The following is a 16,153-nucleotide window of genomic DNA, read 5'->3' as shown; positions in this document are numbered from 1 at the left end:
TTTCCTCTCATGCTTTTTTGCCACCCAACTATTTGTGTAGTACAGCTCAGCTCTATCTATAGAACATGAAACCTAAAATGAATTAAAATGATGTGTACGCAAGAAAGACTGTGGGCATGTTGAAAAGGGAATCCTGCTCTTCAGGTTGCACTTTGTCACTCGGGATGACAGCTAGAGGACCCTCTCTGCCTGACACTCTTTCCCTGTTGCACTACTGTGGGAGCAGCAGCAAGCAGTGCAATAATGAAAGGGCATCAGTCAGCTGGGATCAGTCTCCTCCACACATACTTTACCTTGGTCTGCTGTGAGCTCTGAAAGCCACCACAACACATCAGAAAGTCACACTTTTCCCCGCCTCTTCTCCTCTGTCATCATGTCATCAGGACCATTACTTAAATAAAGGCTACATTAAATGAGAAGTGGTACTTGTGTTTTGTTCTGGGCTGTGATAATGAAGAGATGCTGACTGGTGATAAAACATGCTGGGCCTTCAAAAAAGGTAATAAGAATTTTGTGTGTAATTTAACAAAAAAAAAAAAACTACAGTAATGTGTCTCACATAGTGACCTTGGAACTATTTCTAAGTTATAAACGAGTTCCAGTGAAAACTGTCACCAGTGTGTTCTGTGAAGTAATGTGGACACAGATTCTGTAAATGTAACATTATGATACTCACAAGTCCTCATTCACCTCCATAGTGCTGGAGTGGAGGAAATAAGCTCCAGTTGATAAACTGGACCTTTGAAGCCAAATAAAGGTCAGACACAACACCTTGGTACAAAAGTGTGTGTGTGTGTGTGTGTGTGTGTGTGTGTGTGTGTGTGTGTGTGTGTGTGTGTGTGTGTGTGTGTGTGTGTGTGTGTGTGTGTGTGTGTGTGTGTGTGTGTGTGTAGCTCAAACTTCAATGTTTTTTTTTTAGAAATTAACAAAGATTTGTGTAATAGAAACTTAACAGCCAATTTTATTACAATAATTGATTAGTTCTTTCTTAGTACTTTATATGTCTGAAAGGAAGAGACATGTATCGTGGTTATACAAGGCTTATAAATATCTTCATGACTTAAACACAAGCTTGAAAATACTGGAAACATCCATTTTCCTTCAGAAATAATGAAAAAGCGGAAACCACCTAAAATAAATTAATCATATTACAGAGACCCATAGACACTGGGATTGTTTAAATGTATGTGCAATGCATTACATTGCTTGGTTTCTGTTTAATAATGGGGACTCGTGGTCCAAATGATTATTATTTTTAATTAGCACCATCCTGTTTCATTCGAGGTTAAAGTGCTGTCTTCAGACAGTCAGACTTAGTGTTTGTCTGTGTTGAGACACTGAGGACAGTGTAGAAAAAGTGCAGCAGGAATACTAGAAACACAGGCCAGTTACAACAATAACAGCACTTCCTCCTCAAAGGTGGGTGGTCACATTTACATTCCCTTTGCTCTGGCTGCTGGGACTTCTGAGTGGAGAGCCTGGGAACCTCCCGGTGCATCCCACCCACCCTGGACTCCACCTCCCAGCCCCCTACCACCGAAAAACTTGTTAAAAGTCAGCAGAGCACCTTTCCCTTGACAAAATGTGGGAAACAGCAAAAGTAATTCCTTAACATAGTTTCCCTGCTTCACTACGAGTTTTGTTTTTCTTCAGGACAGTTCCACAATTTCAACATTATTTTCTGGTACTTTTTTTTTCATTAATTTGCTTGTAAAAAAAAAAAAATCCAACGAAGGGGTATTTTTTATTCTGCATTTTTGTGGGTTTGTATGCGAGTCTCCTTTAAAGCCTAAAAATGCACGAATTATTTCTAAATCTATACCAATATATTAAATAATTGTGTCTAATTAAGTAGAAGCGAACTGATTACCACGGTTTAGTCCTGCTAGATATCAGAGAATGCGTTAAAGAATAACCATTTTATGACGGAGCTTTCGTAATGTTATGTATTATTTGCATTATTCACCTTGTGCGAAACGTTTGAGAGAGGTTGAAAAGAATGGTTAAATGAAACAAAATTATAATTACACTAGTTTCCACGTGCTAAAGCAAAATTATAACGACACAGAAATATCCATACAACAATTTCATTCATTTTGTGCTCGTTATTTAATAGTGTCGCAGTTTAATCTGTTTTTTTCTTTTAGGTTTTCCATTAATTTAATATTGAAAAAAAGAAAAGTTAAATGATATTTGTGATCATAAAAGTCCTGGAACGTCGCCGTAAAACGGTAAGAGAGGTGCTGCTTGTCGATCCCGGTGGTCTCTCACCTCTCCTCAGCATTTCGGAGCTGATGAAGAATGAACGTGCGGTAGCAGCCTGGTATCTTCCACACCAGAGAAAGGTTTCCACCAGCTCCAGTGAAATTCAGCATTCAGAGCCTCTCTCTCCTCCCCGCCCAGCGCCGCTCTGCACACAGAGATGCACGCGGAAGGTTGCAGCCGATATATGGGGATGGTGGTGGTGATGACGCTGGAGACAGGAATAATAGTCCTCCCTGCTCACTGTTTGTATTGTATGACCATTTGTTGCCACCTGCTGGACAAAAAAAGTAAGCGACCGCAAGCAGGAAAGGCATTTTTATTATCCCTCTGTGGTTCACTGAAACGCCGTTTGCTTTCTTCGTGCATCCATCAGACATGTATTCCTTTACATGCAGAGGTGGCCACTACCTGGAGTGGTTTCCGGTTGATAGAATAGTGGTAGGACCAAGTGAACCTTGTCAGAAGATACCATTGTCAGATGGTAGAATTTCCTTCTGTCTAATCAACCAGTTGTGTTGTGCCAAGGTATATGCAGCAAACATCCCCATTCACCTACTACAGTAATCCATATTATGACAAGAATCATTTACCTGTGAGGAAAAAAATGACTGTCTATCACTAACACAAGACATAAAGGTCAGTCAGACCAGAACAAGAACTAGTTTCTTCAAGTGCAGTCACAAAAAGCATCCACTACTGTGATTAAACTGGCTCTCACGAATGAGCAAGTCAGGAGAAATGGACCAAGAGTTCCATCTAGATCAGTTGAGAAATTCATTTAGTTTGTAGTCTTGAAAACCTGCAATTAGCAGCAGCTCCAATTAGAACCAGCATCAATGTTTTTCAGAGTTCAAGCAGTATACACGTCTCAACATCAACTGCTGGGAGGAAACCGTATGAATCACATTTAACATCTGCAATTAAATCACTACTTTGGAAGACTGAAAAGAAGCAGGGAACCGTTTGGACATAGAAACGGAAATGGACTTTAGACCAATGCAAACCTGAACTTTGGTCTTATGAGTCCAGATGGGAAATTTCTGGTTTCTTGCAGCTGTCATGTCTTTGTTAGACAAACAGAAGTTGAATAGATGGCATCTGCACGTGTGCATGTCTGCATGTGAGGGGGTGGGGGTCATGCAGTGACATACCAGCAACACACCATTCCATCTGGTTTGAGCTCAGCAGGACCATCATAAGCTGATTTTTCAGCTTTGACACAGTAGATAATATAACAAGCCTTTAAATAAAACACATATTTACAGATTAATTCAGTAATTTCTAAACAGTTTGGATCTTTCAAATAAACAGCGTGCTGTTAGGCTACTGTATCTCTGTGTGGTTCACCAGCTGCTAACCAGTGGTCAGGAGAACCCTCCAGAGGGTCGACACTGCCCAGAAAATCATCGGCTGCTCACTTTGTATTCATTTACTGTCCCACCCTCCACCTCAGCTGCCAGGTAGTGGCAGCTTCTCTTTCCCTTCCCCCGTCTCTCTCTCCCTCTCCTAGGTGAGTGTGGCATGTATCATGTGGACAGGTGCTGCAAAGTGTAATCAGTGGAGTCGACGGACAAGCAGTTGGGAGGGATCACCACATTACCTCCTCTTCTAAAAAAGCCAGAAGCTCCTACTACTTGTAGGTGGATCGTGAACTACTCCAGTTAGCGTTGGCCCTGGTTCTGTCTAGCTCCTTTGTTACTGCTTGGGCTCACTAGTTTTCTCTCTGTTCCAGTTTGAATTCATGCCTGCTCGCCCTTGCCTGGATTCCCCAGATTACCGTCAACCACCATGGCACCAGCCAAGACGCAAACCTCTGTTCGTCTTCATGCCAACCTATGCACCACCTGTCCGGACTCAGATCATCACCAGACCACACACCACCTCACCTGCTCCGTCTTCCCATCACAAGTTCTCAGCCTCGAACAGTTAAGTTCCCTCAACCCTTCGTGAGTCAGTCCAGTTTTATGTATCCCTGTTCCTAGAGAGCCTAGTTAGTGTTTCCAGCGTCTTTTATTCAGCAGTCGTGTAATAAGTGTACCTGTTCTTTAATTCAATGTCCTGCCTTGATAGTACCAGGTTCAGGTCAGTTTGCTAAATCTATTGTTTGAGTCTGGTTAAAATTACCCTCTGGGCCTTCAAGGTGCCCTGTTCAGTTCGAGCATTCAGTATTTACCATCCTGTTTTGATGGCCTCTTGTTTGTCACATCCTATTGTAGTTTTTGTCTATTTTGAGTGTGTACTCCCAATGTCAGTCTGTCCTGTCTCTGTTGCTCTGCATTTGAGTCTGACTTCGACATTGTAGCATTTATTCAAACTATATACATTTACATACAACTGTACTTTGTATTTAATTTTGCACTACTTTAGACATACTTTTCATACATGTCTAGAAATGTGCATTATGCAGAAGTGTTCAGTTACAGTACTGTTTTTCTAATTCTAATATACCAAATGAGCTATTTATAAGAGCAAAAGCTAGCCCACTGTTCTCATGGAAACACTAGCACATACTACTTTTACTCTGCTAAGGAATGCGATGGAGTTATGTGATGATTGACGTTTGTTTGTTAGAAACATTACTTTAACCAATTTAGATGAAATTTTCAAGGAAGGTCAGAAATGACACAAGGACGAAGTAATTAGATTTTGTCAGTGATGCGGTTTATAGTTTGGATCCACGGATTTGATCAAGATTTCTGTATCGTTGGGAGATAGCGGCACACAAACTGCTGACGATCACAATGGGGATCTTACTACAAATCAACCACTGTAGACTTATCTTGACTTATCCATCAGAAATGATGTAAGGAGCAACTGATTAAATTGTGGGGATGTTTCTGAGTCCCATCAATTTTAGCCACTGGTTAGGTTACTCGATTCGGTATCCATACGTCTCATTTCATGCTTTGCTTGTTGCGGGTTTGTTTTTGTTTTTTCAGGTTCCTTCTCAAATTGAATTCCCAACATTGGAGGTTTCATTTGGTGTAATGAACCATTTTTTTCATTTTACCCTCTGCTATCCCTACCCAGATCCCAAATATGTTTGTTTTTCCTTTTCCTCAAGACAAGCGCGCTCTTAAAGGTGCAGCAACCTGAGCTGCCATTGGCAGGGCAGCTCAAATGAAATTTCATTGTATATGAAAGTGTGCAATGACAATAAAGGTTTGATTGATTGATTGTTATCACACACCTCAGCACAAGGTCATTTTGTTTGTGGGTACATCTATATTGAATGACCACATTCTATGTTGCTGTGATTTCTGATTATCAGTAATTAATAAATAAATGCTGTATTTAGGACAATGCCACATGGGGGAATGAACAACCTTAGAGGAGTACTGCGCTCTCTGAGTGCTTTTCTATTTTTTTTTTAATGTTTTCTTTCTATTTGCACATTTCTTATTGTATTTGAAAAAAATGTCTCGCAGAGAGGCTCAAGAATGGTGAAAACCTGAAAGATCTTCACCATTCTTGAGCCTCTCCACGACTCTGTGGACGGTCATCCAGCTGATGTTCAGCTGTTTGGCTATGTCAGACCTGTTGTGGCCAGGAGAGCAGATATGTCAACTCTTTTGACTTCCATCTTGATACAACTTCACCGGAGAAAAATTTGTATAAATGACACCTGCCTATAAGGTAGAACTTTCAGTTTGTTTAATGGAATTTTTCACTCCGACATGTAAACGTCTCTAAAGATCATGAAACCGAGTGTAACGGAACTTTTGCAAAGCCCGGTAGTCTGATGTGGACTGAGAGCTCCAGAGAACATGACCATCCAGCTGTGGTTGTCTGAGGTGAAGAGTTTCATCTCCTTTATCACTGATGTCCTCCTCATCCTTCCAGTAATAACAATAATGCTGCAGATTCAGGTCCTTTCTTTATAATATGACTTGTCTTGTGACTGTTCAGGATTTAAACTTCACTGTAAGAAACACATTATTTATTTCATCAATTTATTACATGTGTTTACATCTTTACAGTTCAGTTGTCAAATAATGTAGTTTTTAAATGTGCAATAAAGGTAATAATGAAACTCCAGATCTGAATGTGTTACTGTTTTAATGCCACATATCTGCTATAAATAACATGAAGTTTTTTATATTTTATTCGTGCTCGAACAGCAGAGATGAAGATGAAGGTGAAAAATAGAACCTGTGAATACTGAGAACACAGAATAATAAATTTATGAAAGAGTTAGTCTGTCAGTGAAAATTAAACAGGAAGTGGTTCACTGAGGTTCCATTCAGTCTCCTTCACAACCAGACAAGGTTTTCCTTCTGTTGGCTCCACTTTTAGGAGGCACCTGAGATGAAGACAGATAGATGTCACTCATGTCTGGGGATTTAACTCGCCACTCTGAGACCTGGATACTCTGCAACTGCAGCCATGTTCTACTGGCCCTGGATGTGTGGCAGGGGGCATTATCTTGTTGAAACATCCAGCTGACCTCTCATTGATCAGGGGCTTCTTGACAGCCTTGTAGGACCTTAAGCCATGATCTAAAAGTTGGTCACGTACAGTACGGGTGGAACACTGGACACCACTTTGGTTTGGCCACTGTTGCTGAAACTCCTGTGATGTCATTCAGCAGCTTTCCCTGCACATGCTAATCAGGATGCAGTTATTTCTTGCTGAACAAACCTTTTGACGCCCAGATCTGGGTTGTCTTCCAAGCTGTTGGTTTGTATGTATTTCTGCAGTGTGTATTCAGCTGCTGAAGGACTGCATCTGCACTTCCTGGCCATCTGGTGGCAGCTGTACCCTTCCTGGCTGAGAATTTGTATCTTCAGGAGTGTTTCCTGTGTTAGGTTCCTTGTTTTAGGCATTTTTGTCTCTGTGCTGAATTTATATAGACATGAAGCATAGCAACAAAAATTGTCTTTTAATAAAAAGCACAGCCTTCATTAGTGGATCATTGGTACCAAAATCACCCAAAACTCAAAATTTCTTACACATTTTTATGGAATCAATCAATTTTAACTTTTTAGAGGCTTTTTAGGATTTGTTTAGTATTAGGGTTGTGACACTACTAAAAGAAATTGCACTTGAATACCTAAGAGTGATTCTTAATGCAATATTTCACAAAAGCATGGGGTGTCTGAAATATTTTTCCCCATCACTGTACTCTGAGGGACAAAATACGTTCCAAGTTCCTCATGCTGATGGTAGTTAAAGCTGTAATCCAAGAATTTACTAAATTTCTGCTCTGACTTGTTAGCCTGTTTCAGAATTTGACAGAAAAACAGAGTTCTGATGACTTCAACAGATAGAATCAATAGGAGGGACTGGTGGAAGCAATCTAGTGTGCCGCTGCTGTTTTGGAGAGTTCTGCCTCCAAGCAACAGTAAGTAGGACAAACCTACCTGGGATCCCTGAAGCAAAGACTTGTGTTCCTCCCAGGAACTTTCTGGGTGGGACACAGTACAGCATACACAGCTGATTACACATGACAGCTTCATTAGTATTTTCCTGTACCTAGTAAAGTGGCTACTTTACTAGGCACAGGAAAATTAAGTGGAACACTAATCCAAATTAAGTAACACAAATGATTATTTTTTAAATCACAGATCATTCTATTGACTCTTTGTTTTCTAATTTAATTATTAAACTGAGTAAGATTGTCTTTGTCTTCTGTGACTTTGGAGGGTTTATGGTATTCTTGTCTAAATCATCTCATTTCGTTTGAATTACCATTATAAGTGCGGTGGAAGTCTGCAGATATTTGGGTGTCAAACTGTGTTTCTGGCATCCAAAGATGTTTCTTCAGTTTTTCCTTCTAAATGCATTGTGAAAACACCATATCAACAAAATTAACTAAAACAATGGTTTTATTTGAGACACAACCTGTCAAAACTTCTACTGATAATGTTCCTTAAAAATAAATGGAATTACAACAGTACATTCTCATTTTTGGGGGCAGATCAGAATTCGGCATTTTTCTTCCCTAAAATCCTATCAGTAGGAAACCAATATATTATAATGAGCCTACAGCACATACAGTACCATGATGATATTCAAAGATCAATCCCTCCTCATCTCAGAACACCCTGAGTGCTTCACATGCACAGAGATGGGTTAGTAGTCAAATATTAAACATCATTCCCACATTTGGTCCAGACAGTTATAAAACCAACCAGAGCAACAGGAATCCTCAAGACTCTCCACACCTGTCCATGCTTTGTGTCTTCTACTGATCATATCAGAGCTCATCGTGGCGCAGCAGCTCCTGGCTGGGCTGGATAAAGACACCCTCCATGGTGCGCCACCAGTTGTGCTGGTTAGGAGAGCTCATGCCGTGCACCTCCCGCTGGCCGCGTATAGGGTGGCCGTACTGTTCGCCTGTCACACTCAAGAAGACGTCAGTGCCTGTGTGTTTGAAGCGCACAGCCTCATCACGTTCCCAAAGGATGCCATCACATTGAACCGTCCACACATCCAGGTCATCACCCTCACCATTCTCCCCAAAGGCACTGACCTCCTGCAGACAAAAGACAGAAAAAGAACAGAATGTGCACAGTGGCAATTTTAGTGCCTAACAGACAGAACTGTCAGAAGTCCCTCCACTAAAAACTTATTCAGCTATCTTATAGTGCCTAGACTGTAATAATAGCAAATCCGTCAGCAACAATCAACATATCTCATTAACAAGTCTTGTATGTATTTCTGAGCATGATGCATCTTAGTGTTCTATGCCCCAGAGCACCACTGTTATCCAGAAACAATTAAAGTCATGTACAAGTACAACAGTGAGTGTGTGCCACTGTCTGACCTGGTTATTAGACAGGGGGGAGCTGAAGTGGTGTGTGTGAAGGTTCCGGCCGGTCTTCATGTGTGTGATGCGGATGGCCTCACCACACTTGATGGCCACCCCACGCTGACAAGGATGGCTGGGTCTCCCACGAATCTGCCAGTAACTGTTGGCATCGTCTGCATTCTCCACGCCGGTTACAGATTGTTGTCCACTGCCTGCACACACACACACACACACATAAACCTGTCCTTCAGCTGCTGGTCCATTCATCACAGTGTTGTGTTGAGCAGACTAGCAGCGCTACCTCCAGAGCTGATGTCTCTGCTCCAGCTCACAATGACATTTTATGAATGTCACGAATGAGAGGATGAATGAGTGTGCAGGTGTTTCTGCTCCATCTCTGCTTCTACTGAATATTAAACTGCATGTCCCTGCTCTAATTGGCATTTAACAATATACAAAAAATGAAGTAAAACAATGCACACTATCATTCAAAAGTTTGGAGTCACCCAGACAATTTCATGTTTTCCATGAAAATTCACTTTTATTCTTGTGCTAACATAATTGCAACAAGGGTTTTCTAATCATCAATGAGCCTTTCAACACCATTAGCTAACACAATGTAGCATTAGAACACAGGAGTGATGGCTGCTGGAAATGGACCTCTGTACTCCTATGTATTGAATATTTAATTGAATATCTATTCAATTAAAAATCTGCCGTTTCTAGCTAGAATAATCATTCATTTACCACATTAACAATGTCCAAACTGTATTTCTGATCCATTTAATGTTATCTTCATTGAAAAAAATGCTTTTCTTTCAAAAATAAGGACATTTCTAAGTGACTCTCAGCTTTTGAACAGCAGTGTAGGTGGTACAGGTCTGTCATTCGCGCTCAGCTGTTTTGCATATGAAAGGATGGTTTAAGATGCACAAGGTTCCCAATTTGTTTTAGTCTGGGGGTCAAACTGGATCAGTTAATCTAGGAACAACAAACATGCAAAATCGCTGACAAAAGCCACTGGACTCAGATATAAACTGTTTCTAGCTGTCATTCTCCGGCCTGCCATTACACAACGCTAGATTGCTTGGACCGAGATGATCAGTCCCTATTTTTCTCCATCAAAGACACAAACCTTACGAGATGACTTCAGACATTTTACATACAGCAGCTCTGAATGAAGTTACTGTACTTGTTCGCTTGACAGATCCAGCGTTCCCCTATGACAGCAGACCGCGGTCATGAGCGGCCATCACACACAGGTAGAGCTCTGGGCTAAGGCTTCGAAGCACCAGCAGAAACTAGACAGGGATTGGTGTGTCTCTGCCCTGTGCTGTTAACAATGCTTGCGTTTCAGCATTTTAAATGGTTTGATTTTTTAACAGAATTTAACTCATTGGTGTTCGCATCGACATGCGTTACAAATGGAGAGAGGAGCACTTAGCGAGTTAAAACATTAAATGTCCACCAGCCACAGCCCGGCACATTCACATTACCTGAGCCATATTTGACATCATGGGAATGCAGGCGGACGTTGTGTCTGGTGTTCAGCAGTTTGACCAGAGACCCGCAGGTTACAGAATTGAGTTCCGACTCACTTCCCTCACAGATGGACCACAGCAGCAGAAACAGCAGTGACTTAATAAACCCACGTACAGCGTTCGTCACATCCATCTTCATGCCCGTAATCACGACCAACAGGCAAACACTGAGCGGACCAACAGCAAATATAAACTCTTCTCAACCTCCCTGGCGGTTTGGCCAATCAAAGCTTGACAAGTCCTAAATACGGAAGTATATGTCGACATGTGATTGGTCACACTACGTGTATGCGCTATCACGACCACGACTACATAAAACCGGAAACGTCTTTCAAACATCTTAAATTCTCTAATAATCCTGTTGTTTAGTTTATGAAATTAACACAGATGCAGCGAAGTGGTACAGAAAGACAGATAATGCACTAAATACTTTCTTGCAGCAAGAATGTAAAATCACATAATGGTACAATGGTTTTTGGTACAATAATGAACCATTCAGTATCAGAAAGGGAATACAAGGCAAATTCGTAATATAGAAGATAAAGTGCACTGTTATTGTCACATACATAGAGTCTTGGTAGAGAAAAGTTTTCAGTAAATAGAAATGATTATTAATAGAAACCTATAGACAGAGTAACAGCTTTTCCAGGAGGCCATCTACACATTTTGATGACTATTCAAGTGGCTACCAACCTGTTTTTGTCAGATGTTCCAAACACATCTGCTCCACTATCCCGACATCAACACTAATTAAGTCTCACAAAGCCTAGATGAACCTTACTATGCTGTAGGATGAAAAAAAAAACTCTGGCTCATTTGTATTTCTTTAAATGAAATACTGTCTATGGCAGGGGTCGGCAACCCGCGGCTCTTTCAGCCCTCTGTTGTGGCTCCCTGTAACTTTGGAAAATAAATTGTTCTGTCTTTCAGGCGCGTTTCAATGCATTTTAATATAGAGAATTTTATTCTGAAATTACCGCTCTTACTTTGACGTGTCACTCAACCGGATGTGCTGTGCCTGTGACATGAGAGCGCAAAGTCAAGTGCATATGAGCCAAGTTTTTTTTTTTTTTTATTAACAGTTTCAAAATTTACAAACATTTTGGCTTATTTGGTTTTACATTATAAACAAAAACAGAATTGCGGTTTACAAGGCACAAATAAAATAAAACAAGCAAAATAAAGACACACACATACACCCACGCACACATCCACACACACGCGCAACATTGTATGTTAGAGGTCTTCAAATATTTGTACATTTTCAAGTGCTTGCATCAGAAAAAGAGCATTTTTACATAACATTAGTTTCAAAGATTTTTACATAGCTATCTTGCATTTGTCTCTTGAAAACTGTGAAAATGGGCTTTACCTTACGCCATTTACAAGTATGGATAAAAAATGTTGCCAACAGTAGTATACTATTTATCACAATTTCAGTTTCAGAGTCTTTCTGTAAAAGGCCAAAGACAACAATGTCCCAGTCCAAAGTGTTCTGTAGCTGGATTTTTGAAGACAACCAGTCCCAGAGGTCTTCCCAGAATGTCTTTGTATAAATGCATTGGTAAAAAAGATGTTCAGTGGTTTCAATGTCGTTTTCACAAAATACACAGTTGTTTTGTTCAATATTAAATCTTTTTTTTCAGCAGTTCACTGGAGGGATAAATTCTATTTAGTATTTTAAAATGTATTTCTTTTGTTTTAGGACTAACAGGAAGTTTTAAGTATTCAGTTCTAATAATTTTAATTTCAGCTTCAGAAAATTTTTGGATGATTGAATTTTTGTTTGGTTTTATAGGAAATAATTGATTATTCAGAGATTTTCTAAGACATTTGTTTGGTATATTTTTTTCAAAAAAATTTTGTTCAAATATTTGTAGACTTGAGAGATTAGGCACAGGTAAATTCTCCCTGTCCAAGTTCTCCATTTGTTGCCTGACAGCTTGAGGAACTGCTTTAAGAATCTTTTTAAATTCTGATCTTCGACATGAAATGTTGTGAAGGGAACAAAAGTTTTCAAATGAGAGCCAGTTTCCATGGTTATCCATAAGGTGGCGTAGTGACCATATACCTTTATCCATCCAGTGTTGCAAAAAAATAGATTTTCTATTACAAAGAACATACCTGTTGTTCCACAATGGGGTTTGATGTGGTGTAAAATTGTGGTTGCACATTATTTTCCAGCTTAGTAGAACTTGTTTATGAAAGGACGATAATTTGACTGGCAATTTATCAGCATTAAAGTCACATCTAAGGACAAATTCAATATCTCCCATTTTTTGAACAAACCTTTGGAGAGACAGAACCAGATGCTATCTTTTTCTGTGAGAAAAGACTTCAACCATTTAACCTTTAGTACTACATTGAAACATTCAAAATCAATCGCATTAAGTCCGCCTTCTTTATATTCTTTAACAACTTCCGATTTTTTAATATAGTGGACTTTATTTTTCCAGATAAAGTTAAAATTTAGCTGGTTAACAGTTTTGATTAATTTTTCTGGTATTGCCATTGAGTATGCTGGATAAATGCATCTAGCTAAAGACTCCATTTTTGTTAAATATACCCTACCAAAAACCGTTAAATCTCGTTGTAACCAAGAACCTAATTTAGATTTGCATTGATTAATTTTTGCTTGGATATTTAATGAGTCACTGACAGCTGCATCTTTAGTTATGTTAATGCCTAGATATTTCACACAGGATTTAATGGGAATATTATATGCTTCTGAGAGGTCACAATCATGTATGGCCATTAATTCACATTTTTTGTGGTTAAGTGTCAAACCAGATGCTTCAGAAAATATGTCAATTAATTTTAGTACTTCTGGAATTCGTTCAAGTTTTTTTAGGAAGATGGTTGTATCGTCTGCGAGTTGACTGATTACAAGCTGCTTATCGAAAATGTTTAGCTTTTCCATGCTTGAATTTTTTAGCATAATGGCCAAGATTTCAACTGCCATTATGAATAAAAAGGGTGAAATATTGCACCCTTGTTTCACACCTCTATTTAATGAAAAACGTGGTGTGGTACCAGTTGGAAGTATAACCGAGCTTGTTTCAATTATCTTGCAAAATTTTGGTCCAAAACCATATGCACGCAGCACTTCAAAAAGAAATTTATGTTCTAACTGATCAAAAGCTTTTTGAAAGTCTAGGAATAGGATGAATCCTTTATCTTCTATTTGATCATTATAATCTAAAAGGTCTTTTACTAATCTAATATTATTATGTATTGATCTTTTGTTTACAAAGCCTGATTGAGTTTCACTAATAATAGTATCAAGTTTCTTTTTCAGTCTATTAGTATATATATATATATATATATGTAAGTAGTTTGTAATCATTATTTAAAAGTGAGATGGGTCGGTAGTTTTCTATTAGCTTTGTATCTTTATCTGGTTTAGGGATTAGGGTGATGATGCCCTGTTTCATGCTTGTTGAAAGGGTTGAGCTATTTATGATTTCGTTAAAAACTTGAAAGAGTAGGTTTTTAAGTGATTCCCAAAAGTGTCTATAGAAATTACCGGTTAATCCATCTGTGCCTGGAGAACAGTCTAGTTTTAGGCACAGGACTGCCTTATCAAGTTCAGCCATGTCTATGTCTTTTTCACAGCTCTCCTTAAATTCACTGTCTATTTGTGGAATGTGTTGTTTAATTTGTTTCAGGAGACTCTCTGCCTTTGGAGCTAAGTAGGAGGAGCTGTAAAGCTTTTGATAGAATTTGGGGATTTCGTTCACAATAGATGTTTCATTAGAGCAGTCCACACCATTAATCGTCAAAGATTTTATTGTCTTTCGTTCTTGACGCCTTTTTTCAAGTCTGCAAAAATAACTAGTATTCTTTTCCCCGTCCTCCATCCACTTTGCTTGTGATCTTATATAGGCACCTTGAGCTTTCCTTTCATATATTTTATCTAATTTTTCTTGTAGTTGTATAAGGTTTCTTTGGTCATTTTCTGATATTTTAGAGCGCAGGGTAATTGTAAGTATATTTTTTATAATCTCTTCCTCTTCTATAAGGTTTTTCTTTTTCAGCTGTTTACCATAAGAGATTGAATATTGACGAATTTTATATTTTAAAAATTCCCATTTCTGGGTAAATGATACTAAGGATTCGTCTCCTAGAACATTTTGTATAAGATTTTCAATGCCTTGACAGAAGTCATTATGTAGTAGTAATCTAGAGTTAAATTTCCAGTATCCGTTATTTTTAGAAGTTAGTGGGAGAGGTGTTACATATAATTCGACACAGCAGTGATCCGTCAGAGGTGCTGGTAATATTTCACAGTTTGAGATTTGATTGAGTATGCTGTCAGTAATTAAACAGTAATCGAGTCTGGATCTCGCGGAACCATCTGGTTTGAACCAAGAATATTGTCTTTTATATGGATTTCTTTGTCTCCATGGGTCTGCTAGATTTAGAGATTCACACCAGTCAGATAGCATGGGATTTATGTGTGTAGTTATATTTACTGGGGAGTCTGTCAAGCCATTCATCTTTAACCAAATTCCAATCTCCACCTAAAATTATGTTTTCTGATGCATATTTCCTTTTGAATTGGATTACTATTTCCTGTATTTTTGAGAGTAGATTTCTGTTTTGGCTTCTGTTGCAGTGACCATAAATATTCCCAAGAATTAAGATATAATCATCTAGTTGTAGGACAGTTAAAATCCAATGGCCATTTTCGTCTGATTTTGTCGTAATTATCTTCCCCTGGCAGTTATTGAATAGGATTGCAACACCAGCTGATTTTGATGTGCCATGTGAAAAGATTATTTTGTCTCCCCATTGAGAAGTCCAGAATTTTTCATCGGATTCATTTGTATGAGTTTCCTGAAGTAGGATACATTCTGCTCTTTTACTTCTACAATATAAAAACATAGCCTTTCTTTTAATACAGTCCTTTAGACCTCGAGTATTGATTGTCAAAAATTTCAAATTGCATTTCAGTTGCATTATCATTCACACACATGCACACAGATCACAAAAACGTTTAAGTAAACTTCTTACTTTAAGGTTTAACAAACTTTTGGCAGGTCCCTGAGAACAAAGTGGGTTATGCCCTCTTTAAAGTAACTTTTTGAACACAACAGCAATTCCATTGGAACTAGTTGAAGAAATATAATTAGAACATTTGGAGGTTATTTCTCTCTCATATTCGTTTTAAGGTGTGACTATGCGTCCATTAATGACTGCGACGTGGCCTTTGTAATATGCCACCTTACCCTGTGATCTAGCCAATTTTATTTTTGGCCAGAGTAGCTCTCGAGACAGTAGATCTTCTTTGGTGAAATCCTGGGAAAAGTCCTTAGTCCTTAGTCGACTTCCACACCGCGTCTCGGCGAACTCTTTTCACAAACTGCATGATGATTTGGCGGCTACGTCCTTCCTCCCTTCTCCCGACACGGTGCACGGAGTCGATCACATCCCCGATGCATTCAGCCCACTGTGGGAAGAGTTTAAGCAGAATCTCCTCTATCTTCTCCCTGACATTTTCACCATCTTCTTCTTTGAGGCCTGAAATTCGGAGATTCCAACGGCGCCTATAGCGTTCGACTTCCAGAACCTTCTCTTTCAGCTTAGCATT

At 39.1% G+C, this 16,153-nt stretch overlaps 1 protein-coding gene and 1 long non-coding RNA gene across 2 annotated transcripts; one reads left to right on the top strand and one right to left on the bottom strand.

Annotated features, from left to right (window-relative positions):
- Positions 1-268: 268 nt before the first annotated feature.
- On the top strand, positions 269-6,303 carry LOC127534737 (uncharacterized). Its single transcript, XR_007943105.1, has 2 exons — positions 269-3,901; positions 3,998-6,303. It is a non-coding gene; the product is annotated as an uncharacterized LOC127534737 (long non-coding RNA).
- Positions 6,304-8,075: 1,772 nt separating this feature from the next.
- On the bottom strand, positions 8,076-10,781 carry sdf2l1 (stromal cell-derived factor 2-like 1). The gene is made up of 3 exons (XM_022206879.2): positions 10,516-10,781; positions 9,035-9,231; positions 8,076-8,743 (listed from the first exon to the last, which is right to left on the bottom strand). The coding sequence occupies exons 1-3, from the start codon at positions 10,697-10,699 to the stop codon at positions 8,465-8,467; spliced, it is 660 nt and encodes a 219-aa protein (XP_022062571.1). The 5' UTR covers positions 10,700-10,781; the 3' UTR covers positions 8,076-8,464.
- Between the last annotated feature and the right edge of the window lie 5,372 nt (positions 10,782-16,153).

This window comes from Acanthochromis polyacanthus, chromosome 7 (assembly GCF_021347895.1).
Source record: "Acanthochromis polyacanthus isolate Apoly-LR-REF ecotype Palm Island chromosome 7, KAUST_Apoly_ChrSc, whole genome shotgun sequence".
Taxonomy (NCBI): domain Eukaryota; kingdom Metazoa; phylum Chordata; class Actinopteri; family Pomacentridae; genus Acanthochromis; species Acanthochromis polyacanthus.
This window is presented reverse-complemented; position numbering and strand designations above follow the sequence as displayed.